The 27,918-nt window shown below is 40.0% G+C and overlaps 1 protein-coding gene across 5 annotated transcripts; it reads left to right on the forward strand.

The window, feature by feature from the left end:
* Window positions 1–1,065: 1,065 nt before the first annotated feature.
* dpr9 (defective proboscis extension response 9) lies at window positions 1,066–24,378 on the forward strand. Of its 5 annotated transcripts, XM_070217202.1 has the most exons (9): window positions 1,066–1,221; window positions 1,979–2,111; window positions 6,768–7,560; window positions 12,061–12,560; window positions 15,869–16,091; window positions 16,624–16,751; window positions 17,493–17,661; window positions 21,749–22,154; window positions 23,738–24,378. In XM_070217202.1, exons 3-9 carry the CDS (start codon window positions 7,206–7,208, stop codon window positions 23,769–23,771), a joined length of 1,815 nt encoding a protein of 604 aa, XP_070073303.1. In that variant the 5' UTR covers window positions 1,066–1,221; window positions 1,979–2,111; window positions 6,768–7,205; the 3' UTR covers window positions 23,772–24,378. The 5 variants fall into 5 exon arrangements, with proteins under 5 accessions (XP_070073303.1, XP_016999114.2, XP_016999117.2 ...); XM_017143625.3 differs by having other exon boundaries at window positions 17,475–17,661; window positions 21,749–24,378; XM_017143628.3 differs by having other exon boundaries at window positions 17,475–17,661; window positions 21,771–24,378.
* Window positions 24,379–27,918: the final 3,540 nt, after the last annotated feature.

Consider the following 27,918-nt stretch of genomic DNA (forward strand, 5'->3'; position numbering starts at 1 on the left):
CGAATGCATTTGATTTTGCACAAGTGCAAGTGTAAGTGTCAGTTAACTTTGAAGCGCACTAAGGAGCAGCTGAAAAGGAAGCGCAATGGATTGGGCATGAGGCCAAGCGGCTGGGCAGCAAACAATCCAAATCCCTGGCACTTAATGTGCACTAAGTGCTTAAGAAGGCCGAGTGTCTGGAGCTGCCTATTTGATCGCCCTCCCAGCCTTATCCAGTGTCCTCCCACCTTTCAACTCTTTCCAGAATAGTGCTGCCAGGTTTTGAGAATTAAAATAAACGGTTTTGAGAATTGTCTAAAATTTGAAGAATTTTCTCCCGAACTGTATTGAAAAGGAACTAATATATAACCTAATAAACCTTCGAAGCAGAATTATTGGATGCTCCCAAGGCACTTTTTACTTTAAATTTATCCTGCCATTTGTCGAAATTAAATGTGCTTAAAAACATTTCTAGGAAAAACCGTTGACATTTGAAAAAGTTTGTGGGTTTTTGGCTTTATGTTACAACTGACAAACCTTTCTCTAAAAAATTGTCATTGTCTTAAAAGTCATAAAAGGTCGCAGGTAACAGTTATCTGATTTGTTGTTTTTTTTTATTTAAGAGGGGGATTTCTACTTTTTAGTCAAAAAGATAATCAAGTCAACCGAAAATTAAAGGAATACAAGATTACAGCTTGAAATATATTTTGAACTGTTTCCTATTTTTAGTGAAAATCATTTTCACAACCCTTTTAAAGTGCTGAAAATAGACCGAATTCTTTAAAGCAGGCCGAAGAGCTATGTGGCATTGTAAGGATGTCAACAAATGGCCGCAGAATGCTGCCCTTAAGAGAGCGCCAGATGGAAGAGAACCCAGTTGTTTGGGGAAGTTCGAAAGTGCCAGCCGAGAGCGGAGAAACCGACTGGAAGCAAGCAGACAGGATGCATCCGTTTTGTCCCACTGTGCCAGGCGGAAAAGCTCGCGCTCTCTTGCCAAAAAGGGGAAGAGGAAAATGGGAGCTTTGGCTGGTCGCCTGGCTTTTCAAGCCGACGCCATTCGTGCGGCTTTCAGTGTATTCAGTGCAGTCGTATCGTTCGGTTCGTTCTCACGGTGAAAAGCGGTGTGGAAGGTCCTGTTCGGAGGACAACCTCAATACGCCACTCACACACGCACATGTGGGCCAGCTCACACGGACACGGGTGCGGTAGTCGAAAGTAAAAGTTGTCCATGGTGCAATAACGGTAAATAATAAATGAGCCAATGTGAGATATGGGCACGCAATGTGAAAAATATAAGGAAAATAATTCAAATGCGGAAAAGTATAACCTAGACCTGCGTGCCAGGATGCAAAATCAAGTACGCAACACTCAAGTGAAACGGAAAAGCCTAAATAAAGAGTGCGAAAGTGCCAGCGATCCTTGAATATTTAAATACGAAACTGAAAACGAAAACGAAGCGAAGCCAAAAAAGGAAACCGAACTAAACTTAGAACCCGAAACCTGCCCCAACTGATCCTTCAACTCAATTCTCACCTGTCAAGGCCACACGGCGGCTGTGGAATATTAATATATATATGTTCAGCGAGCACGAACAAAAAATGTTATTCAACTTTGTTTGCAGTTTGTTTAGCCCACCAAGGTCGCCCAGGAATATTACTCTTGACGGGGACCGAGAATTTAAGAAATAATTATGAAAAATACTTACTTACTTTCCTTTTTAAATTTCGCGGAAAATGCTACGATTTTCCCTCATCTGAACTTTTGCTTTTGAACTTTTTTTTTCTTTATCTTTTGTATCTCCTTTGGGGCCCATAAATTAGGGTCGCATTCTGCTTAGCCCGAAATATTTGCATAAAAGGGGAAAAAGGGCGAGAAATGGTTTAAATACGCGAATCACACGGCTGAGATATTTAACACATGAGAAAAGGGGAAATAAAATGATTTTAAGGGCTGGGATAGGGCTGTGATAAACCAAATATTAAAGTCCCTTTTTTGGCAGATAAAAAGTTGTGAATAATTACATGGAAAGCTCAAGTCGCAAAACTTTTTAAAAAACATCAATTCATTCTAAATCCTTTAAATCAACGAAAATCCACCACAACACAAAGCGAAAGGACGGACAGCCAGGAAAGGTAAGCCCGATTAATTTTATTGAGCTAATTATCCGATAATTTCTTATTTTATTATCAGGCTGACACCGATAATCATGTAATGCTCCCGAACACAAAAAAAGTAGGAAAATCCCACACAATTGTGTCATTGTTTGTATTATGTAGTGCGTGGGGGTTCGGTGGTTTTTCCGGTGGAGGAAGAGCTACAACAGGAGGCAAGTGCCAGGCTCATTGTTTTATTTTCCCTTTTTCACTTTGTTGTGGTCAGCGGTTGGTCAGCGAAAGTGGTGGTCGGGGGATGGGTTCGGATTGTCAGCTCAATTTAATTATGAAAATGCCAAGAAGTGCTCTGCGTACACACGTGCCTAAACACACAGGCCCAATCAACTTATTGACAGTTGTGGCAGAAGGATTGAGGAACAATTATTATTTGATTATGCTAATGAAAGTTGTGGGAGCAGCTAATCAGGATCCATGATGGACAGGTTGCTGCTAATCAGAATCAATAATGGACAGGGTGTTATAAATAAATTCTCTGTGACGGAATACTAAGCACACGTTAAAGTATAACCTGAATATCATATCTAAGAATGATATTAGGTAATGAAATGTTAATGTGGATTCATCATTTCCGCACTTGAATTTATTTCACAGCTAAAACACGAATATGAAGTTATTTTACTCATGAAACACATGAACCCATGCCACGAGAATCCATTACTAAAATTGCCTTAGAAAATATGCTTAGACACCACAGTCTCCCATGACACTTTCCTTTGAGCTTAGAAAAGGTAACTAAGATTTTCTGACAGGTAAAATTGCTACTTTTTTTTGCAAAACACTTCTCAGAAAATAAAGCAAAATTTTATTTACCTCATGCTTTAGCAAGGTCATTTCTTATGGCTGGGAAATTGAACTTTGTGCTCCAAAAAGTTGCCCAAATAAATAAATTATTTTTATTGTACTTAACCTTTTTCATTGCCTCGACTTCCCTTAAACATTGTCTGCCCCAAATCAGCTTAAGTCGCCCAAAAAATTCATAAGCCTTTTTTAACATGCGAGTATTCTATATATAGGAATATGTATTGTTTGTGCGGTGGGCAACTCAAATGCGGGATGATAAAAAGTAAAGTAGGGCGTCCCAAAAAGGCATTTAATGTTGGATGAGCGGTTTTAAACTTTATAAAAATAAATAAATCCAATGAGTAAATAAATTCAAAAATATGTTCAAGGTTGTTTTTATTTACTCAGTGGTTTTTGTTGAGCTTGTACTTTGATAAAGCGTAACGGAAATTACTTTTTAAGATAGGTACTGCATAGAAAATGTGTTTATTCATAATTATACCCGTTACTCGTAGAGTAAAAGGGTATATTGTATTCGTGCAAAAGTATGTAACAGGGAGAAGGAAGCGTTTCCGACCCCATAAAGTATATATATTCTTGATCAGGATCACTAGCCGAGTCGATCTAGCCATGTCCGTCTGTCCGTCTGTCTGTCCGTCTGTCCGTCTGTCTGTCTGTATGAACGCTGAGATCTCGGAAACTATGAAAGCTAGAAGATTGGCATTTTGCATGCAGATTTTAGGAGTTCCTACGCAGCGCAAGTTTGTTTCAAAATGGTGCCACGCCCCCTCTAACGCCCACAATCGCTTATATACGATTTTAAAAACTTTAATATTTTGGAAAAGTAAAAATGCAGTTTTATTGTGTTTATCAATACCTATCGAAATGTAGAAGAAATTTTTCAAATCGGACCATTCGTTAAAAAGTTATGCGTGATCAAAGTTTTCAATCTATATCTCCATCTCCCTCGCACTCCCTTTACCTGAGTAACGGGTATCTGATAGTCGGGGCACCCGACTATAACGTTCTCTCTTGTTTTAGTGTGAGACCTTTATTTAAAACTTTTTTTTGGCTCAATACATCTTTAAAAGATTACAAAAAATAATAAACATTTTGAACGCTTCCATATTTTATGACTACTGGTTTAAACAGTAATTTAAGTAATTTAAGCTGATTAATTCCAGCTTCTGCCCCTGTGACCCAAATTGCTCTTCTGCTCATATTTTCCATTTAATCAGCTTACCTATTTATTAATTTGTTGTATTTTTAAATTGTCACAAAAAACTTGAATATTTGATGCAAGTGCAGCACAATACATTCATTGTGTTTGTTTTGGCATTGACATATTTATTTAATTTCAATTTTTATGAATACCCTTTTGTGCGCCGCTCGAACTCTTTGCGCGTACAATTTTGAATGAATGAAATATTATGCAAATGTTTGACAAATAGCAGGAAATCAAAAGCAAACAAAAGGAGCAAATTATTCTGTGAAAAAAATAACAAAACGGGAATCGCACACAATTGAACCAGAGAGAAGACATAATTAAAGCAAAAATATATGTATGGGTGTTAATCAAACATAATTACTCTGGTCATGCATATTTGATTAATCGCCGTGATGGGAGGTCCTGCAGGCGTGTTCCACTTTTGTTTGACCTGACAGCTGTCGCTTAAATGTCACTGCATTGATGAGACATCAAAAGTTCACTTCCATATACATCACTCAAAAATAAAATGGTATAGCAGGGAAAAAAAGTTGTGAGATTTTTTATAATTTGTTGAAGATATTATACAAAATTAAGATATTCAATATACTACAAATATTTTTTAAAATGTTAGAGATGTTATATAATTTATGAATGATCCATATTTAATTTAACACAGATAATAAAGTAACGTGGGGTCAAAAACGGTTCCCTTTTGATAATATTTTATATAAATATATTAATAGGGATTTATTTTTGATAATATTTTATATACTCGTAAATATATTAATAGGAAATCGATCTTTTTTCCTCTGTAGGGGATTAACTTATCCCTGGAGTGGGGTGTTGCATGGGTGGATACCCACTTTTTAATGGAAATTATAATGAGACGTCGGTCTTTAATTATGCATGGACTTGGACTTGCGTTCAGGTGGGCTTTCGATGGGTGGTCCAGTGGGTGGTAGAGGATGGTAGGTTGGCAGGAAGGCGGCGTGGTTAGCCGGTCACGCCCTGGCACTTACAACTTAATGCCCGGCCATCAGCGTGACGTGCTTAACCCACGACGGACCTTGGCACTAATTAAAACTAACCACCGACAGGAGCCACAGAAAAATGCTTGAGAAAAGGAAAAATTACGGCAGGCGCAGGCATCACCTTGAAGCTTTTCCTATGCCACTTTTCGACAGTTTTCCTCGCCATCGTTCATTGTTGGCCGGCGAAAGTTTTGTGGCACATTTCCCTCTCGGATTTGCCACGCATTGACACTCTGAACTGGTCGCTGCTATGCTGCATATTTTGTCAAGCTCTGACATTGCACTTGATGACTTTTCCCTCCCCGTTTCCCGGAATTTCCCAACGCCGCCCCATGGAGGACACATTTTTTCTCAACTTTCAAAGTGCCAGGGGGGTAGGTTGAAAACTTTCGGCGACTCAGCTCGACAGTTTTAAATGAAACTTTTGCTGTAACTTACACTGTGACGAGTCTGGGTTTTGTTTCATTCTCCAGCGCTACTTTTTTCGCCTTTTGTTTAACGCTTTGTGCCCCATTATTTTGGATTCTGTCAGGCACTTTGTATATCTCCTCCTCCATTGTTCCAGTCCTGTTTTCAGCACTCGTGTCTCCACGTTCATTTGTTGCAAAAATGAATAATGAAAGTTGTAAATAGACATAATACGATCAGCGCTGGGAGGCATTAGTGAAAAGTTTTTCGGAAAATGGAATGCAAGTGCTCTCCAGGGTCCCCAAACAAATGCCGAATCGAGTGAAAAGTTATCTCCAAATTAGCTAGTGGGCGTCCCACTGTTTTTCATTCTCGCCTCCCGATCTCGAGATGGGAAAGGATTTATAGAGAAAGTTTCTGGAGGGTCTTAAATTATTGCGACCTGAACTTTTAATGGGATTTATCAGCGGTTATTTATTTTATACAAAGCTGAAGTTCGTAGATATTATTTGTATTTCTTATAAATAAATAAAAATTAAAAAGGTAAAATATAAAGTTTTTAAGGATTACCGGTCTAGGAAATATATGAAAAATCCCAGTCGATTCCTTTAGCATATTTTCAACCAAATTCGTGTAATTAAGTATGTGTAAGAAATGTTTTGTTTATTTACTTTTCCTTCCACACACCCCGAATTAAAAAGCAGAGTTCCTTTTTCGTTATATTGGAAATTCCAAAATTCGGTCTTTGGCGCATTTAATTTATTATTTGTTGCCTTTAATAAAAATCACATTACGATATTGCCAGCGCAGCGCGAATTTCTGCTTTATCCTCAGAAATGTCTTGGATTCTCAAAGAAAATAGGAGGGAAAACTGTTGTCGCCAGTTACAGAAACACATTCATAAAGCAAACAGGGGCAATCCAAGAAGACGGGCGAGCCACGCGCCGCCAGATAATGTAGTACATATAGAAAAAGAATATAAGTCCCGGTTTCAGGTGGAAGGGCGGGGTGTTGGGCGCTTTTTGGGTGGGCATTTTCGTGGCAGGGACAACAGCACGTGCCGAGCGAGGACCCAACACAAACACACAAATTTCCATTTATTTTGACATTGACGTTTGAATTTTTAATGAAATTCCAAACATTTTTAACGCCCCGAAACTGTTTTGTTGGCCTTCTCATCCGCAGGCAGCTGAATCCCGGCATCCTGCAATCCTGAACGAACGGCAATCGGCTAATGAAGATGAAGTGAAATTGTGTTCGAGCCGAAATTAAATAGAATATAAATCGCTGGAAAAATGGCGGCGATTTGTCAGCCTCTGTCGAGCAGAACAAATGCAAAGTAGTTGTGCGACCAACAGAAGGATAAACTATAGAAGGCCAAAATATCCCAGCGGGAAATTCGCAAGTGGATTTCCCTTTTTGGCTTGTTGTTGCGGCAATTTCACGCATCGCAGCGGAATGATGATGACGGCAGGCGCTAATCAGGCCGCCCCCAGCCACGCCCCCCAGTTATTCCGCAAACACATTTTCAAATAGGTTTCCGAGGAAAAAGGAGAAAACGCGAAAAAGGGAAAACCGAAGAGCAGCGCAGGGGGCGGGCATCAGGCTCGCAAGTGAAATATTATGGCAACTTTTCAAATGGAAATGCGCCAGCAGCAGCAGCAACGAACGAATTTAAAGCAACGAGCGGCGTCGGCAACATCCAAAGGCCGGCGACAACGACAACCTCTACAGCTGAATCTGAATCTGGAGCTGGAGCTGGAGCCCTCTGACCCACCGCAATTCAGCACGGATTGCATAAGACTGCGGCCGGGAAGTGGCCCATCCACCGCCGACAGGGCCAACAGCAATCCACTCACCTGCAACACCACCGGCAGCAGCAACATCGCTCGACACAGCAGCAACATCAGTCGCCAAAGGACGCTGATAATGCTCAGCATGCTCGTCGTTGTCATCGCTCTGATATCCGGCAATGGAGGTAAGTAACACACTTCATTTTGACAAGAAAACCTAGTAAAAACATCTCAAACATTTGAAAAAAATAATTTTATTATATCTACCATTAAAAATACATTTTTAAAAGTTAAAAATCTTTAAAGCAAAGTTTAGCTTGGGTTTAAAAAAAAAGGCAGGAAATTTTTTGGGGTGTTTCGTTATTTTATTTTTTGGTTTCTTAATATTTGTGTAAGAAATATTTTAAATAAATCTTTATCGTAAGATGTAATGAGTTTTATTAACATGATATTTTAAAGAGTGATTGCAAATGTATACTCAGTTATCCAGAAAATCGCATTTATACCACTTTGTTATAAATGGCAACTTATATATTTTGGTAATCCAGTTGCTCAAAAAGTTTCCAATTTTCGCTGCAACTGAAAGTTGCATTCCGAATGGATTTTCCTCGTCCTTAATTCTGGCAACAGTTTTGGCCTTATCCACAAGCCGAGCTCATTTTCCATTCCAATTGCTTTTTTTACGGCAGGCACAAGACCAACAAGCAGGGCAAAACGAAAACTTTAATCAAATTTTGTGCTCCAGTTTCCTTCTTTTTCTGTGGGCCCCATTCACAAAAGTGCAATTGTTGCCAAATTGATTTGACCAATTTCATTTATTGATTTCGATTTTCGATATCATTCATTTTGGCCGTTGTCATGCCCAAATGAGTCAGCAGAAAAACGGAGCCAAATCAAAGTGAGCCGGAAAATCGAGAGGGAAAATCTATCAGCATCGAGTAGCTGGAAAAACGAGAGTGAGCCTCCCTTTCTCGGCAATTCTGTTCTTACATAATTTTTACGTCTTTCGTGTTCTGGCTTTTCTCCCATTTTATTTTATGTTCTGTGTTTTGTTGCCTTGTGGGCTGCGTTTTTGGGTTAGGTAATTAATTTTGTGTGCCTGAAAAGTCTTGGGAAATCAATGTTTTGGCCAGGCCAGAAGTAACTCCCAGGCGATGTGGATATTCCGGGCCCTGATTGCGTGGGTGTGAGTCCCGGGACGACTTGCCAGGCGGTTCGTTTATTCGACTTTCATTTTTCATATGCCGTGCGCTGGCTTAATGACGCGCCTGCCTTTGGGCCAAATTCGAAAGCCGTGCCAAAGGATTAGCGGTGGTAAGAAGTTAAATCATCATTAGGCCCCTAATGAACCGGGCAGTCGTGGGCAGAGTACGCTAGATTCGTAGATAAAGAACATGCCATCGGATATTTAAATAAGTTCACAACGTTTTTGAGAGAAAATCAATTCCCAGCAGTAGTGATTTATTTGCTGTTATATTTGAAATATAATGAATATTTTTAATTTATCTTAAGTGCTTATATAGCAGTTCGTTTTTCCTTTATAAAATAATTATTTAAGATATTTCAGTTCTGTCACCATTGTGGTATTTGTGTTTTCTATACATCCAAAAGCACCTGTCCTTATTCCCAGTTCACCTGTAACTCGGCAGGTTATCCGCAAAGTTTTTTCCCAGAAAGAGAAAAGCTATATCGCTTCCATTGAAGCTTGTCCAGGACTAACCAAGAATATTAACCTGCGGCTCAAATTACCATGGCCGATTCCTAGGAGTGCTTCACGCAATTCCTAAGAAAAATCACCTTCCAAATTAAAGAAAGAAAAAAAAAGAATAACAGCGCCCAGGAACTTTTTCTTTTGGCCAGAGTCAGGGTAAAAGCCACACAAACAATGCCCAAGGCTCCTTGACAAATGGAAACCTTTAAATATTTAAATACACAATTCCTCTGCAAATCGTTGTGGGGCTCACAAATGATTTTTAATTTTTTAAGTGAATTTAAAAATTTAAGCGTGACTGTCGTTTTTTTTTGGCAGTTCACCTCAGAGGAGAGACAAACGCACACGTAACACGTGCACGAGGAGGGAGCTAAAAGTTTTGACATTTCAAATGTTTCTGACAACAACAACCGCAGCAGCACTCCCCCTCCCTTATTAATAATAACTGTGCGGGCGTAAAATTTCAGCAAGCGAAAGAGACGGGTGGTTGGGTCGTGGAAAGAGAGGGGAGACCAAGAACAAGACAAAGACGAGGCTACAGATGAGCAACAGGAACATGCCCTGCGGTCTACTTGTGCTCAAGTTGCTGACGTTGACGTCGACGTAACAAACCCGGACACAAGACATGGGACTCGGTACTTAGGACTCAGGACCTGGGACTCAGGACTCAGGATCCGGGACATGAGGCATGAACACGGCAAGGACAGCGACTGCCACTGAAACTGCGACCTCCGTACATGACTTTCTGATTCCTGCAGGGCGCTTTTAAGCCAAAACAGAAACGAAACCCAGAATAAAACCGAAAATTAAGAGACAAGCACGAAGTGCGGTTTTATATACCCTTAAAAAAATGTAAAAAAAAGTAGCCAATAAATTTTTCAATTTTTTTGTATAGCTTTTATTTATATTTCTAGATTTGCGTGAAAATGTAAAGTAAAATGTAACTGTAACTGTCCTCAACCTATCTATAAAAAAAGAAAACAAAAGGACTAATATAAATTAATTTCCAATAATTAATTTATAACAAAAATATTTTTTTTATAAATTATTTTGCCATTTTGTTTACTTAATAATATTTTTTTTAACCAATAATTATCCTTCTCTAAATTAAAATGTGATCCCTGACAAGGGTATTGAGTTAGCAAAAACAGAAAATAAATATTTTCGCTCGTGGTCTAATTTATGTTTGGCAGCCAACAGTTGACGGTGCGGTCTTTTGTCCCAGGCAGTCAATTTATTTTAATTTCTAGCCAGAGGCGTTTTATTTATTATCATGTTTGGCCCAGTTGCCGCCCCTTTTCGCCCCTCCCGCTCCAACAGCGCCCACGCAACAGAACATGGGTGGAGTCAAGTTATTAGCAACATTGTTTGGGTCCTGCCAATTGAAGCCAGAGCTGAGTCAAACTGCAGACGGCTCCGTACGCTTTGGCTGTCAATAGCAGTTGGCTTGGGGAAAATGGCAGAGCGGGAAAAGGGGAGTGTGGGAAAAGTGGGAGGAAGGAAAACCTCCGAGGGAAGGAAAGAGCGAAAGCCGGAGCTAAAGCAGTTGGAGCCGAAGCAGATGATGAAGGATATTCAACTTATCTGGTAGGAACATGGCCAGCGGGCCAAAGCTGGTGCTCGGCTAATAGTTTGGGCAGTAAACCGGGGGGGTTTCAAGGGTAGAGACAGGAACACACCAGAGAAAGAGAGAGAGCGATAAGAAGGGCTTGCATGTGGGATGTGTGCATATGGGCGATGAGCTGAGCTGAATCGCATATTACGTGACCAGAACTTTACGAAATACAAGATTTTGTTCGCCAGGATTATGGTATGTTATCAAAGATTTATTATGGAACGTTTTAAAAATCTTGGACAACAAGAAATAGTTTCTTGTAAACTTCTTAGACTGATATTGAATGCGTATCTGACTAACTATTACAAAATTTTTGTAAGCTTAATTACATGAGTAACTAAAATTGAATAGTTTCTTAATAATTTTGTAACACATACAAGTTTTACAAAAAAAAAATCACATACCTTATAAAAATCTTCTTCAATAAATCCAAATATTTTATTCCGTGACTAATCACCGTGACCGAGTCACTGTAAGCATCACATTCTGTTTGGTGGCCTGTTCGATGTCTGGTCTTCGGCCAGCACAACGTGCACAACATGTTTAATCTAATAAAGTCGCTAGCCAGACTTGCCGGCTTGGTCCATAAAACTGCTGGGGAGGGTGTCATAAAAAGACGTTAGCTGCGACGTAATAAGCGTATCAAGTGCCCCAAAATATACCCGGCCATATTCGAGGGTTTCTGCGGGAGGAGCTCAGTTCCTGGCCCAGACGCAGTGGCGTCCTCGCAGCTAAGTGATGGATAAATGCCGGATAAAAATTGCTCGTAACTACGACAACAACCAGTTGGCACACACACACACACGAACTCGCACACTTGCCGCAGGGCTGTGCGGGAAAAACATGAAAATTTGATAAACGGAAAATGGCGAACAAACAAAAAATGCGGAAAAATTGGGGGAGGATGAACAAAAAGTTGGATTTACCTGCGAACCGAACGAAAACTTTGTTTTCCCTCCCAAAAAAAGTTGCTAACGTGTGTTCCCAGTGGTGTGTGTGTGTGTGTGCGTAATTCGCTAATTACCTAAATGGTTGCCACAAAAGGTGGAAAGTATTGGGAGTTAAAAGTTCAGCCCAAACGAGTTACAAGGTTTCCCCTATTCGGGTTTCCAGTCGGTTGTTATGGCCATCGATTGAAGGACTTTATGGCATAGTTTCTGAATCTGAAACATTTGCAAACTAAAAACTACTTTGAGAATTAGAGCTCTTTTAATATGATATATTAGGAGGAGGTAATTCTACCACAAAATCTAGAATATAATATATTTATTATATGGGAAATTTGTTTTAAATATTTTAACAAAATGCATCTTCAAGCTTTTTATCTAAACCCACCATATTTTTCTTCCCTTATGACAGTTTACGCCGCCCAGCGTGACTCGTACAAATCGAAGGATATGAGCAGCAGTAATAATGCCCTGCCCAACGAAGGAGTGGGAGGATCGGCCGCTGGAACGGGCGAGGCAGCTGGTCCCACTGGTGTCGCCGGAAGCGGAAGCGGCAACAATAGCAGCGGAAATGGCAAAAATGGCCAGGCAGCTGGCGGATCAGGCTCAAACTCGGCGCCAGCCTCCGAATCGGGAGCGATGACAACCGATGCCAGTCGCAGCTCCGTGGGCAGCTCGACCACCGTCACGGGAATTCCCAGCAGCAGCCTGCACAAGGCCAGCAGCTCCGGCTCCAGCAGCAACACGTTCTCGGCCCAGCTGGCATCCGGCTTCCATCGCAACAGCATCGATCTGGAGGAGGCCCGCAATGCGGGTCCCTACTTCGACAAGGCCTTCAGCAAGAATGTCACCGCCCTGCTGGGCAAGACGGCCTATTTGAACTGCCGGGTCAAGAATCTTGGCAACAAGACGGTGAGTTGCATCCTTGATTTAGTTTATTGTGCTATTTATTTCTCATACATTTTTAATGCACTTTAAAACCTTAATTTAAGTGTTAAAATTCATTTAAAGCTGCTATGAAGGCTGTACTTTTTTCCCCAACTTCTATTAGCCACGAGTCAAATGTTTGCCATCATTTGACAATTTTCTTGTAATTATCGTGTAATTCCTTTGTCGTCGCCATCAAAATGCGATTTGTGCCTGTGCATGAGTTGCTGCCCCACTGTGTATTTGGTTTGGCTCCTTTTTTTTTCCAGCAGGCTAATTAGCACGTTGACTGGGCCACAAAATCGGGGGCGGAGTTGCTGGGGCTGCTGGCTAATTGTTCCGCTTGCCAAAGAACAAAATGATTAATTATACCCGAAACAGGAAACAGATTTTACTTTATTCAACTTTTCGTCGTGAGCGGAAGGAAGTGCCGCAAACATTTCACAAACACAATCTCCAGCACCACCACTTCCACTTCCGGTCGAGGCCTTCATCCACCTGAACAACTATTCAAATGTAGAAAAAGGCCCGAATTTCATTTTGTTTTTTCGTTTTTTTCCTGGGTGCCTAGCAGGAGCTCAGCCTTTTACCTTTGGGCCGTAGTCATTCGGTTTCCGTCACTTCCGGCGGCGTCGACGACCGGAGAAGGTCCCTGCCCGTTTTTCCGATAATAATATGTTACATGTCCCGGCATTCGAGGCATTCTAGGCATTCCAGGCGTTCTAAGCATGCACCTCCCATTGTGGTGCTCCTATTGCGAACCAAACTTTCTGGCAGCCTGTGATTAGCCGGGTTTCTGGCTTGTTTGAGTTGCGGTTTCGAAAACTAATTTGCGTGATTATTAAATTGTGGAAAATGGATGAGGGGGCTGGGGCAGGCGACCTCAATTTGGGGGTGGAAATCGAGCGAGCTGAATGCCTTTCACCTTGCGGTAGGACGATGTGAAAGTTTCCTGCTCGAGGATGTGGGGCAGTCTCCTTTGGCTGGGATAACTTCATTAGACGTGTTAAGTGGGATAACCTCATCGATCCCTCTCCATATGTCCCTTGGAGAAGGAGTTAATTAATGAGAGGAAAACTCGTCGAAGTAAAGAGTTTGATGGTGGGAAATGAAAGAGTTTTGTGCGTATAACTTTTAGACTTTCAAATTAGGTTATCCTGTGTTTAAAATGGTATTTAAAAAATATAGGTAGAAAAATGGCATAAAAGCACCTAAATCATATAATCTTTCGGCCTAATTTACCGCCATAAAATACTATTCGCCAGACAGCTTAAGAAAATATCCATTTCTTGCTCATCAGCTGCCTTGAAAAAAAAAACCCCAACACATTAGGCAACCTGTAAAATATATTCATTACCTTCGTGTGGCAGCTTAAAATCTAATTAGCTTTCAGTTCTGCGGCGAACCACAAGCTCACCCCAAGGCCACCCACTTCCGCCCGCTTTTTTCCACCCACTTTTCCGAACCCTCACCCCACAGCTCCCAACTTTCCCTCCCCACACCACCTGAAGTAATACATCATTGCTGCTGAGATTTGGCAGCATCTGGGTGAGAATTAAGCTGGTGCGATGGGAAAATGCCAAGGAAAAAAGATGAAGAAAAATCCTTCTGTTTTATGCTCGTGTATACGTGTGCGTGTATGTGTATGTGTGCTCTTTGCTTCACACCGTCTATAATGATAAACAGCGAACGGATGTTGATGGTCCCTGCATTATTAATGACGTTTTTCATTTGCGCTTTGCTCGGGGAAAGCTTTATGTTTTAATGCCAGACACATACACAGCCATAGCCTGAAAGTATGCGCTGCTTTTCCATAATTCTAAGGATATAAAGCGGACCATTTAAGGGAAGGTGAAAGGTACATGGGATAGAAAATCATTTATATGTTGTACTTGCTGCCTTTGAGCAGATTTCACTGGCTCAACGCAGAAAAATCTCGTATGTAGGTACTTCATTTCAAGGATTCAATGTTCTAGATATTTATTTTTTGCAAATTAAATTAATTTGCGATTTTTGTATTCCACTAACACAGATATTTCTTACGCCTTGAAAGTAATTCTACCGCTAAAGGTGGCTGGCAACTTTTCTTTACATAATTTATTCATATTTTCTCGGTTTCACAAATTGAGCAGTAAAAGAAAATTCGCAGATTTTGATGTTCGTTTGGCAAGCAGTAAATGAAGGAAAATATTGATATGCTTAAAATTTAACGATACTGTAAACAAGCTTAATGCGCATAAAAAAGTTGAGGGAGGCGCGGGAAAAACCAGTGGAAATTTGCGTGGTTGTGAGTAAAAGTTGCGGCCTCACTCCTTCGGTATCACTGCTCGAGGACTTTGGGTGTTAATTACATGCAACTTTGCTTAAGCAGCTGCCAAAGTTTACCTTTCTGTCTGGCAACTAACACCTGGTCCGGGAACCGCCTCCTGGCGCCCACCTATCATCGCTCATAGCTGCTCCTTCCTTTTTCTCCTTCCTGCCCAGAGTTTCTTGTCCATTAACTTTGGCAAAGTCGTCCTCGACGTCGTCGTTCATCGTTAGGCAGGATGTTGCTAAGCTGTTGTCATTGAAATTGAAAATTCTCGCAGCTGACGTATGACACGCAACACAGCCAGGCGTGTCCTGCGCCTCCACCTCCCTAGCCTCTTTCCCGCCCACCTTTCGGCACTGCCCCCTCTTGAGTTTTTCACCCCCTACCCGTGACTTAGGCAACCCCTAAATCAGCGTCACTTAAAAATGTTGCGCCCTTGGGCAGGGAAAACTTGAGCATTAAACAGCAGGTGGTTGCCAAAGGCCTAACAGGCGCGGTCTAAGGTGCACTGGGAAAAATATTTTTCATTTACTTTTTTTTTTACGAGATTTATTTACAGACTTATTTTCCTAAAAAATTTCAAACAATTTCTTGATGAGTCGCTATTAATTTTAGTAAATCATCAAATAATTGAATAAAATCAATTACTATTGATGGGGTTTTTCTCTCAGTACAGGCATGTGTGTTAGCCCTTGTTACATTGAATTTGTTGGACCAGGTTGTCTGGCAAAGAAATCACTTCACCCTGCTCTTGTTCTTTCAAAGTTTTCTTTGCCAAGCACACGAGGAAAAAATCATATAAAATATTTGGAAATAAATTTGCATTTTACACGTGTGGGCCTGACACAAAGGGCAACCCCTCGGCACGGTTCATTCCAGCAGTTGCTTATGAAATTGACTTTTTAAACTGTTTGCCAAACAAATGAAATCCGAAATCTTAAGTTCCTCGCTCAAACTTTCCCCGTTCTCTAAATCATTTTAGATGCTGCTTCAGGTGTCGTGGGTGCGACATCGGGACATACATTTGCTGACAGTTGGCCGGTACACATACACATCGGATCAGCGCTTTCGGGCCATCCACCAGCCGCAAACCGAAGACTGGATGCTGCAAATCAAGTACCCGCAACACCGCGATTCCGGCATCTACGAGTGCCAGGTATCGACCACGCCCCATATGAGTCACTACATTCACCTTAATGTCGTTGGTAAGTCGAGAAAACAGTTCAACGAAAATGTCCTATTTATAATAACAAAATAATTAAAATGTTATGCAAAGGTAGTATAACTACAAAAAGAGTTGAAACAATAAGTACTTTCTCTCAGACATTTTGTATTGCTTGAAATTATTCATCCAAGTGCTTTAAAAACTTTTGTTTCTTTATGCTATGTAAACTTAAGGTTTAACTTTTACACTTTAAAGTTAGCCGTAAACTTAAACTCACTTTATTTATAGACCTTTCATCCTTTCGAGATGTTAAAGTTTTCGCGTTAAATTCTGATTGAATTAAATAACAAAAGGGCGAAGTGTAAAGGCAAAATATTTCCATCTCACTTTACGTGCGCTTCAATTGCGCGGCTTCAAAAGGATGAACATGATTTTCCTTTCATTTCTTTTCTTGCTCCTGAAGCGCACCAAATGGAAATCTTGCTCTTAGCTAATTGTTATTTTATTCCACTTAGATTCGCACCTAATTTCTTTTCACCTTTTTAATTAAGATTGCCTTGTTTCCTTTTCAGAACCTTCGACGGAAATCATCGGGGCACCCGATTTGTATATAGAAAGTGGCTCCACTATAAATCTTACCTGTATCATACAAAACTCACCGGAGCCGCCAGCTTATATCTTCTGGAATCATAATAACGCTGTGAGTCTGAGTTCCCCAACCCCGAAACCCGTTTTCATTTCATTCCAGGACAAGCAATTACTTTGGGGCGTCATTGTCGCTTCCCCCACCCCGGAAAAAATAACCCACGAAACTCTGGGAACCCCTTAGTGTTCAATTTAGTAACTTTTAAATTAGCTCTGCCGAGCGAAAACTTTGCTGCTTTCGGTTTTTTTATATTGGCAAATGCCATTTAAGGAAGGAAGTAGAAGTGGAAGGGGAGCAGAGCTTGGGGAAAAGGGTTCTGGCTCGGGCTTTAAATGGATTTCGGTTTTGTTTGGACTGAACCACGTTTTAGTTTCCACTTTAGGTGTTTTCCTCACACTTCACGCCCTGGCCCTTGGCTTATTGTATTGGGCTTTAAGGGTTGACGGACCTCTATTGTTATGTATTTTCTATAGAGCCAGCGACGAGAAAGGGAAAAAATATTGCCATTAGTGCCGAGGAGTTCCTCCCTTTTTCTTCTTTTTTTCTTCTTGTGACCCGAACAGATTTAATTTTATTGTTTTGCTACGGTTTTATTTGCAATCTCTCTTTCCTTACTTTGCATATTTTCCGGACTTTCCGCCTTATCTCCGCCCACTGATTTTAATTTGCCAAGTGTGCAACAGTGCGTATGCGTAATCTGGACTCGGTTTTATGGCTTAGAAAATTGTGGGGCCCCCGAGATGGAAGCGTAGAGAAATATTTTATAACCTCCAGAAGTTTCCCTCTCACCCGCAGATTATCAACTATGATTCGCCGCGAGGAGGCGTTTCGGTGGTCACCAACAAGGGCGATACGACCACGTCGTTCCTCCTAATTAAATCGGCGCGTCCGTCGGACTCCGGGCATTATCAGTGTAATCCATCAAATGCGAAGCCCAAGAGCGTCACGGTACATGTGCTCAATGGTAAGTAAAATCAACGACAACCCACCCGCACACAAATCCAGCCACAGGACGTCAAAAAATAAAACAAAGGTTCTTTCGCCAGAAAAAAAGGGGAATATGCAAAATGAAAGAGCGCAAAAAGTGAATAGCACAATGGGAATGCTAATGGGTTACACGACGAGTTTTGGCCTGGCAGACAACAAAAAATAATGGCCTGAATGGGGCGGTTGAAAGTAACAGCCGAAAAAGAAAGAAAGTGCAGTCGTATAAAAAAGTAGGAGTCAAAGTGAGCTAATGTTGCGGACAAAAGGTTTCAAATTACATTTACGTTAGATGGTGAAGTTAATTCGGTGGTGTGAGGTTGTAAAAACCCCAGTTTAGAAGCACTTTAAATATTTATGGGAGATTTTCAATTAAATTTAATTAAATTAAATGTTAAATTTGCATTTATTAATTACTCACATCAATATTAAAAATGTTATTAAATATTTATGGAACTTTCGAAATTGTACATCCTAAATGCTCAAATTTTAAACTGGTTTTAGAAGTATTATAAGAAGTCATTTAATACAGCCAGGATTTTGTTGTAAAACAATTGTTTACTGAGTTCTTAAGAAGCCATTAAATAAAACCAAGAGGTTTTAGGAAGACTGTAGTGTAAGCGTAAATGCAGATTCCCCTAATACGCTCTTAATTTGAGCTCGTTTTAAAAAAGTCAAATTCCCGCCAAGTTAAGTACCGTCAGTTGCTCAAGAATTTCTTTCTCAGCCATAGAACCTAGATCCAAATCCCCTTAGAGCAGTTAATGCGAACGACTAGGCCCGAGTCACCATATCAATGGCTGAAATCTGTCCAAAGGCAGCCATAGAAAGTGCAGCTAAAGCTCCTCGGGCAGCCTGAGAAGTGACACGAAAGTCAAGAAAGATTCAGGGCAACGCGAGAAAAACCCAGCGAAACAGTGTGCTAAAAAGTGCCAGGAGCAAAAGGAAAAAGGGGGGATAGTAAGTAAGCAACGAAGAGGTGACAATAACTAGCCAACAAAGTGTTGTTTAAACTCAGCCAAACTAAGTGAAAACATCAACAAAAGAGTGTAAGGGAATCGATTCGGAAGCCAATGAGCAAATATTGATTAGTGAATAGACTCGTTTATATAGGGTTCGGAAAATGCGAAGGGGAAAAGGGAGCTGTGGGGAAGGGAAAGGTGTCTATTTCAATATTTCCACGTACATTCAGCTAAACCAGACGAGAGCTCAGCTAAGTGAAAACTGCTAAGAGTGGCACGTGAAAATTATAGGGAATGAAGCGACAGTCCCTTTCCCCTTTTCCTTTCACCAGCTGTATAATCATTATCCTCGGAGCCCCCCATCTATTTATCCTCATCTGCCGTGTCTGTAACCAACCACTCTGGAAGCCATCAATGTTTGCCGAGCAAATCCAGCCAGGGGGTAAAATCTGAAATTCTGAAGATGTTCTAACTTTTGATGGGTATATAAGCTTTATGTTACAATTTGTTAGTGACTTTAGCTGATAAGTAAAGTGCTTTCATAATAAATATATCTAAAAAGGGGAAAATATATATCTTAGTATAGAACTTTATATATACGATATAAACTTATTATTCTTATTGTTTTTGTTGTATTAAATAAAATATCATAAATTCATTTATTTTTATTCAAATTCATTTTCCCATCTAAATTTAAGGAAAAGGAAACCTACTTATTTCCCCTTGCCAACTTATCACTAAAGCAGAGTATTTAAATGCACTTGCCTCGCAAACTTTGGGGTCTTGGCCTCCTGGTGAATCTGGCACGCGTGCCACATGAAAATTATGTTTATGTTGAGCCCCTACCACCCCGTTCGCTTCCCTGCCCCCACCGACTGTCTAGAAAAACTCACTGTAGCAGCAGCAGGAAAAGCTGGAAAAGCTAAAACAGCAGTTGCTGCACGCTACTTCCTTTGCGACTTTCACTAATGTCAAGTTGTCGTCGTTGTCGCAGCAACCGTGTCTGCTAGATAATGTCACACGGCGTTGTCTTTTCGCAGAGCACACACAATTATACACACACGGAGAAAAAATTATAAATAATTAAATTCGGAGATTTTACGCGGCAAGAAGTCATATTTTAAGTGTAAAAAAATGTTCAAAAATATTTATTACGCTTCTGTTATTAAATGTGATTTTAAGAGGGCAAATTTTGAATAGCTGATCGAATTTTATTTATTTTATTGTTTTAAAAAATGCTTTTTCAGTATTTAAATTAACTAAAAATTGAATTATTTGTTAGCATAATTTTCAGAGATTTAAAAACACTATTTCCTTTTTCTCAAAATAATTATTACTAAATAGTTTTCCCTTTTTTGTCCTCTGTATCCGAGTGTTAGGGGTCCGCATGAAGGGCACTCATCCCTGTCAGCATATTGCGCATGCAATGCGCGTTGTTTCCGTTAACTGCTTTGGCACACTTGTTTCTGATTATTATTATGTTTTGTCTCTTGTTCTGCCACTTTCACCATTGTTGTTTGCCGTTACATTTTGCTTTGTTTGTTATTATTATTATATGCCCGTCAACATTGTTGTTTCTGCTTCTGTTTCGGTTTCTGCTGCCATTCTGCTTTTGTTGTCATCGTGTTGCAGCACAAAGTTTTCCACACCCACGGCTCCGCGGCCATCTTGTGCTTACCTTTTGCATTATTTTGTTTTTATTGCTCATTGTTACCTGTAATGTACCTTCAGCACAGAAAATGTGAAACGTGGGAATATTTGTCTTGTTTGGCTTGCCGCATCACCAGCGACTGCGTCACCAATGGGGTCAGAGTTTTCGGTCTGGTTCGTCCTTTCCGCCTACTTTCAGACTTGCAGGTCCTCCGACTACTCAGGCTTTCAGTTTCTGCCCAGGGACGGAGGACTTAAAGTGCAAGTTGGAACTTCCGTTCCACTGCGATCCGATCCTTGGCAGCTGCAGTGCATAAAAATTGTTTTTATACTTCGGAAGAATCAAAAGTTATTAGGGGGAAGCAAAAAGTTTTTTGATATCTTCAGTTTGCTGATGGAAATAAAGGATTCCATTAAAAAGAAAAGGCTTACGAGTGGCCGCAGTTTTGTGGGGGGTGAGTAAATGGAGTTTTTATGGAATCCATTTAATTTTATTCAAGAATATTTGTTATAGATGCTCAGACAAGTATTGCAGATTTTTAATGTTTGGTTTACTATTTATTTGTAAAATATATTTCCTAATATCTTTATAATATGTGCTTTATTTCTATTTAAAATTCTCTATTTTAAGAAGTATTTTAATTTTGAATGTAATTAGTAGCAATACACCTTTTTCAATGACCCAAGTAAGCGGTGTTTACAATTCCGGGGGCCAAGTCTTTCGCAGTGTTGATTCCCCCTTTCAGTTTGCCAACTCGAGCTGCAAGTTACAGGTGCATTTGCTGCTTTTGTTCCTGCCCCTGTTGTAAGTAAGTTGTAAACAGTCGACGGTTTCACTAGTTTGTTTGCTTGTTTGATGTTGCTTTATTCCGAGCCGCAGAGTAAAGGATTCTTTTTGTTAGTTTTATTTGGCTGCTTGTTGTTTTGACTTTTGTGACAATCCAAGTATTGTTTTGTGCTTTCGGTTTATCTGTGCAGTTTTATTGTTTGACAGCTTTTCGGGGGCCACCACCCACTGCCCTTTTTGTGGGCGCTGGTAATCCGGTTAGAGTTGGGGGATTATGTGGCGTTAAGTCGAGGGATCGAAATGAAATGAAGGAACCCTTTCCACATTCAAAGGGGATCTGCGAGGGTATTTGAAAGATGCAGAGAAAAAAATTACAACAGACTTTCAGATAAAAATGTATATATTTTGTAATTGAATATCCGAATCAATGAGGAAAGTCAGGAATAAAAAATAAACCTAAGAAAATATTTTTAAAAATTTAATAAATAGCAGACAAAACAACTACATTTTTAATTTGGAAAATCGCCAATTTTGGTAATATTTTCCCACCGTGCAAACTCACACTCACCCACAGTCACAGACTCACCCACAAAACAAACTACTTAACGACTTTTCAGTTCCCCCAATGTCTGAGTATGAGGACAGCAATAAAGATGTAAATTAAACAGGTGTTTCCCATTCCGTTTCCAGGGGAGTTCCCAGCAGCAATGCAGCACGCGGCACCAGTGCATCCTCGCCCCTCGCCCACTCGCTGTCTGTTTGTGTACCTGTTTGTGTGCTTCTGCAGCTGGGCGCTTGCCGGTGGATCGCTGCGCTGCTGGGCGCCGCTCTGGCCACGCCCCCGCCCGTCCGCTCCGCCCAGCGGAATGGAAAGCGTCCTGGATCTTCGGGATCGACGTCGCCCCTCGTCGGCGACATGCGGCACTTCCTTGCGAGGATTCTAAGGTGGCGATGGCGATGGTGTTGCCGCTGGCATTGGAAAAGTACGCAACAGCAACATCGCCGGCAGCAACTGAAACTACAATCACCAACGGAGGCGGCAACGTGTAGGCAACTTTTCGAGGCGGACATAAGGTGAGCTCACCGCCCATCAACCTCCTCAAGGCCACTCTAAACTCAACCGTAAGCTGTAACTATAATAACTATAACGTATACATACAACATAACTCTATTGGCTATTGCGTTTTTCTATGAATCAGCGACGTATACGTAATATTTAGCACAAAACAGAAAAAAGAAAAGAAAACGTAATGATATTATATACCTAACTATAGTTAAAACCGAAATCAAGCCAAGTTGTCGCCTTTTTTATGTACGACTTTGTATCATACAATGAAGCTATCTAAGTCCTTGGTTCCCTTAGAAATTGGAAATTGTGTAAATAGGCTGCATAGCACACCTAGAGGCGCTTTTTTCGATCGACTCTTTCCGACCTTTGTAACTTTTATAGCCGAAAAATTAGCAGAAGTATCCCTTTACAAAGCTGCCCAACACTGCATTAAACCGAAGAATAAAAAGCAAGAGGAAAATATTTTCTAGCAAATACCAGAACAGGAAGCGCTTCTCGACTGCCACTTTGCGACTGTTTTGCTCCCTCGAAGGCGGAGAGAAATTCTCATTTGCATTTTGCGAAATCCTAATAGACAGATAAATGTTCAACCGAAAGGCAATTAGCAAAACGCAAACTAAAAACATTCAACTTCAAGTACAGGCTATAGAGAAAACGAAAAAGAATCCTAGAAATTAAAGCGAAAAAAAAATGTGTAAAATATAAAAGAAACTTAAACCCAAAGGGGGAAATTTAGCTACAAGTTAAAGCAAAACATAAAAAGCGACGAAAAGCAGAGCTCGTTGAGGGGAGAATTTTTCTTTTGGCTGCATCTGAATGGTTAGAAAATAAGTCATAAAATATTTGAAAAGAGAAACCCTCGAATAAGTTGTTTCGTTTCGTTCTTGTGTAATGTACAAATTAAATAAACGTAAGTATTACCCAACGTGCAGAGGGAACGGTTTGAATTTAGGATACAATCGGCATAGACGGAAAATTGTTGCACATTTCATAAATTTATTTGTTGTTACTCAATGCGAACGAAAATTAGTCAAGTGTTAAGAACGAAAGACATTAAGAAATATTCAAAAGAGCCCTGGGTAAAAGGTATTTTACGTCTAACTACAATGTTGAATTTCTATGATTATTCTGACGCGTCAAAAGTGTATTTTCCATCCATTTCAACGGTTGTTTTCCATTTCCGATTCCCACTTTGGTTTGGGCTTTTGTCTGGCTTATTTCTGTCATCACACCCAACTTTGCCATAGAGCACATAGAGCTAACCGAATACATAAAAAGCAAAATAAATCCAAACGTTACAGAAAAACAAAAAAAAAAAACTATTGATAGAAATTAAAGTAAAGGAAAAAGTTTCATTAATCAAGCTAAGCAGTAAGCAAAAATAAAAACTAAACTAAACAATGATAACAGACAAAACACTATTGAAATACAGCATGAGTATTCAGATGCTAAACCAAACCAAATCCCGACAGGTTTTTCCTAAGCTTTTTTCAATTACCATGTAAAATATCAACAAAGCATACATATACACATTCCAATTCCATTCATATGAAATTTCATGCGAGTAATTTCTATTTAAATTGTGCAGGCTACAGAAACGGAAAAAAGCGAATTCAAATTAGACTTCCCATTGTGTTTGATGAGGCGTTTTATGGTTATTCGATATTTATTGCAGAAATGTTGTCAACTGTCGTCGATCAAATGCACACACAATATTGAATATTCGTTTGTGTTATGTGAAGTATTCAAGGTGTTTCCAAATCACTTTGCCCAATAGAATTCTATCTAAATTTCCAAATTCATCAGACATTTCAGATGGTGACAGATTCTCTAAGTTTAAGAAATAAAAACTAAAAGACCGCATAAAACTGAAGTAAATATTGTATATGTAAATGTGTATTTATAAAATTATGATATAAAGAAAAGCTATATATATATACATTAAAGAAACCTAGTTTATTTAACACTGAAACCGAAAAACTGAATCAACAATGTTATTAAAGCTAAACGAAAACGTGAAAGTAACCTTCAATTAAATATGAGCCACACAGAAATACGATAAACCGAAGGGAGGAACGGGAAACGAAAGTGAAGTAAACAGAAATCTTTTAAAGTGTAAGAATTTAAAATGTGCAAAAAACGAATGAATGAATGAGAAAACTGGAAATAAAAGGAAAAACTGAAAAAAGTAAACTAAAGAAAACTAAAGCATATTATGTCAACTGTTAATTGAGTTGTTTTAATGGTCAGGCGATGGATGGGCGAGTTAATGGCCCAACAAATGTGTAATAAATTATGCGTAAGTAAAAGTGAAACAAATCCCGGCTAGTCCACAACTAAATGCAAACAAAACAAGGGCAAAACCCATTTTTCATGCCCGTACAAAGGAAGCTACCAGGGGTAAGAAGTGGCATAAGCGATAATATAATGAAATGGGATTAATCATACGACATGTAGGCCATCCCGAAGGGAGGCATAATGAATGCCGAGTCCTTGCAGCACATTACACACACATTTACTGGGTTAGCCTGGCGTTTTTCCCCTTTTTCGCCACAATTTAGAGCCCTTACCCCATAACGTGCCATTACGTTACGTGTGGCCTTACGTCGCTCGTTTTTAATAAATATTAGCACATAGTTAAACAGTAGAGCGCGCGCTGATGGAAAATCAATATGTTCTCCCTCCACTTCCCTCATTTCCTACGACCTGCGGTGCTGCAAAGTATGCTACATACACATATTTTATTGACGAAAAGTTTCGCGGAAAAGCGAGGGGAGTTGCTGTGGACGGGTGGACAGTGGGCCGGACTGGATGGAAAAACCACTCAAGGACAAGTGGGTAATAAGCAAAAAACTTTTATTGTTTTATGTCTATAGAGCTTGCAAAAAATAAAAATTATAAATTCTTTTTTAAGTTCCTAAAAATATTTATCTAAAATATATTAAATTTAACAACTAGATAACTAGATAAATATTAAATTATTGTGTATTTAAGGTTAAATCAGATATAAAACAGGTTTTACAAATTTTTGGAAAATACAGTTCTTATAAATTTAAAGATAAGTTGTCTGATTTTAATACATCCCAAAATAAAATAAGTATAGCGGATATTAGTTTTATTAAACAAATTCGGAATATCAGTCACATTTTTTCACAGTATCCTTGTTTGTGGCTGCCGCTGTTGTCGCCGTGTCAAGTGGCATCAGCAGCAGCACAACGACGACGACAACATCATAATGTTTCATTTATTATGTCCAGTCCTATAATTTCCTCTCCCGTATGCATGACTTTCCCACTACCCGTAGTCACCGCTTTTCCGCAAGTTCCTCATCCATGTGTAATTTGGCACTTTCAAGTGCTGCAACTGCAAAATGCAATTGCATTCGGTGGTGTAGGTGTGGGTATCGGTATGGGTGTTTGTGTGGCATGTCACTGCAAGTGGGCGTGGCACGCCCGCATTATAATGCAGCAGTTGTACGGTGCCATAGGTGTTAATAGCCTGTTTATGGATGTTGCGCAATGTGTGAATCCTGCGCCAGTCGCACCGATGGAATGCGGTCTAGCATATTGGGTTTTGTGTGGGATTACTATTCGTCCGCTTTTGGAAGTTGGATTTCGGGAGCGAGCGAACATTGAATCCAGCAAACAGATGGGGATTGTTTGATTGGTTGGGCCAGGATTGAAATTACTGATCGGTCATTGCGGAATTGGCGAAAATAATTAGATTATATCGTTCTCATCACAGGAATTTCCAAAGTTGTGAGGGCTGTATGGTGTAAAATTACTTATAGTTCACTTGAAATGACTGTTGCTAGGAAACAGAAATATTTGGATCCTAATTAGATAAATATTTCACTTTGACCATAATATATTACGTTTCTATAAAATGTGGTGAGTATTGTTGATGGTTACGTAAATGCAGTTTCGCTAGCTTATTTTCCAGCCAGTTTCCCAACAAAAAATCCATATGTTAATACAAGCGAAAGCGAAAAGCTTTTCATATGGCAGATAAGGGCTCCCCACTCAGCGAGGAGTGTTCGGCCATCAGTCAGTCGGTCAATTGGCCTGGCCCGAACGAGAAAAACCCAGCTGACACATATGGATGTAAACTGGTTGTTGGTTGTTTGGCTGTCGGGCCTGCTGCAGTTTATGGTCGTAATACATTTCGCGCGGGCCCCAGATATATAGTCTTTCACTCTGTTCGTTTCTCTTTAGCATTCTCAGTTATTTGCGGCTTTTTTCCGCCGAAAAGTTATTGAATTGTTACAGCACCCGATCGCGATAAATCAATGACAAGGCGGCTGGGAAAATCCGTGCGTTAATAAATGGCCGGGTTCCGTGCGGTTTATTTAATTTGCCATAAATACGTATGCCCCTGGGCCTGTGCCATAAAGTCCATCACTCAACAGATTGATTCGGGCCAGGCCTTTGCTTAATTAAGGCCAAGCTGTGGGCTCCTCCGATTTCCATCTGCATCGGCCAAAAAACACAATCTGCCCACACCGAAAGTATTTTATTAGATTTCTCGCCCAGCTGGGCAGCCCCAAGATAATCAGCATTAAAATATATGTGCATGGGGAGAAGTTGCAGTCAAATACAGTTGGAGTAAAAATAATAGCTCCCCTAGTTTAAAATAAAAGAAACTTAATTGAATTAATCTGTTGCAATTTTGTGATTTTAAAATTAAAATGGCATCGAGTGTAGGAAAACATTTATTTTCGATCATTTCTGTATAAATTTTGGACCTCATTGCACCACTGAAAAGCTGCAAAGTTCAACTCTTATTGGCTTAAGTGCCCCTCTGTGGGAAAATGTGCATAAATATAAATACAAAGGCTTGTGCCCAGTTGCTTGCGTTTGTACGGACATTTATTACGGCCCATAATCCGCAAAGTCTTATGCGTTTCTGTTCTATCTCCCTTGAACCCTTCACCCTGCATATGTGCACTGCCCACAAATGGAACTATAATTAAATTAAAAGTTTTACCAGCAGTTGCAGCCCTGCAAAGAGCGGGCAAAAAAGAAGAGCTAGAGAATTCCTCCTCGTATTAAAATGAAATTATACAGCAGGAACCGCACCAGCACTCGCACAAAGAACTAAATACGCTTTGTAGCGGTCATTGGTCCAACACGTAGTATACTTAACGCGTTAAGCTGTTTTTCGGATTAGCAGTCGAGGAGTTAAAGTGCCTCGCAAGTTAGCGGCTAAAGACAAAACTAAAGAAAGAAAGAAAACATCAGTTAACTTGCGTAAACTTTTAAATTTGTTTATATGTTAAAAAAATTATTAAATAAATATTAAATAAAAAACTAATCCTCCTTCGAGATGTTTGGTTTTCCTATCCTATCTTCCGTTTTTTAATTTTTTGTACAAAATTCACTAGCTTAAACTTTACAAGCAAAGCACTTAACTCTGACCGTTTAGCAGCTGCTGCTTCTTCTTGGCCGCCTTCAGGTTTGGGGGCGTGGCAAAGCGGATTATTGCCGGCAACAACTCGTACAGAAGGGGGGACTTAGTATCACCAGGCCTGTACTTGGGCTTCCACTTGGTTTTCTCGTATTTTCTAGTGCAATCCTTGAACAATACCCTTTGGTGTATTTTTCGAAGTCCAATAGCATAAGGCTTTCGAGAGGTGGACCAACTTGATCACAGTAATGCGGCAAGGTAAGTGTAACACTCAGTTGTAAGTATTTCAAAGTAAATTCGAAAAATATTTTGTAAAAAATTTAAAATTGAACGAGGTTTTATTTTATAAAATTTTAATTCTTC

This window comes from Drosophila takahashii, chromosome 3R, assembly GCF_030179915.1.
Source record: "Drosophila takahashii strain IR98-3 E-12201 chromosome 3R, DtakHiC1v2, whole genome shotgun sequence".
Taxonomy (NCBI): domain Eukaryota; kingdom Metazoa; phylum Arthropoda; class Insecta; order Diptera; family Drosophilidae; genus Drosophila; species Drosophila takahashii.

Bases quoted from the DNA above. Each gene is read 5' to 3' on its own strand.
- dpr9 (XM_070217201.1), top strand. From the start codon at position 7,206: ATGGCAACTTTTCAAATGGAAATGCGCCAGCAGCAGCAGCAACGAACG. The intron at 7,561-12,060 runs GTAAGTAACACA...CCCTTATGACAG, and splicing joins TCTGATATCCGGCAATGGAG to TTTACGCCGCCCAGCGTGAC. The intron at 22,155-23,737 runs GTGAGCTCACCG...TAAATTGTGCAG, and splicing joins CTTTTCGAGGCGGACATAAG to GCTACAGAAACGGAAAAAAG.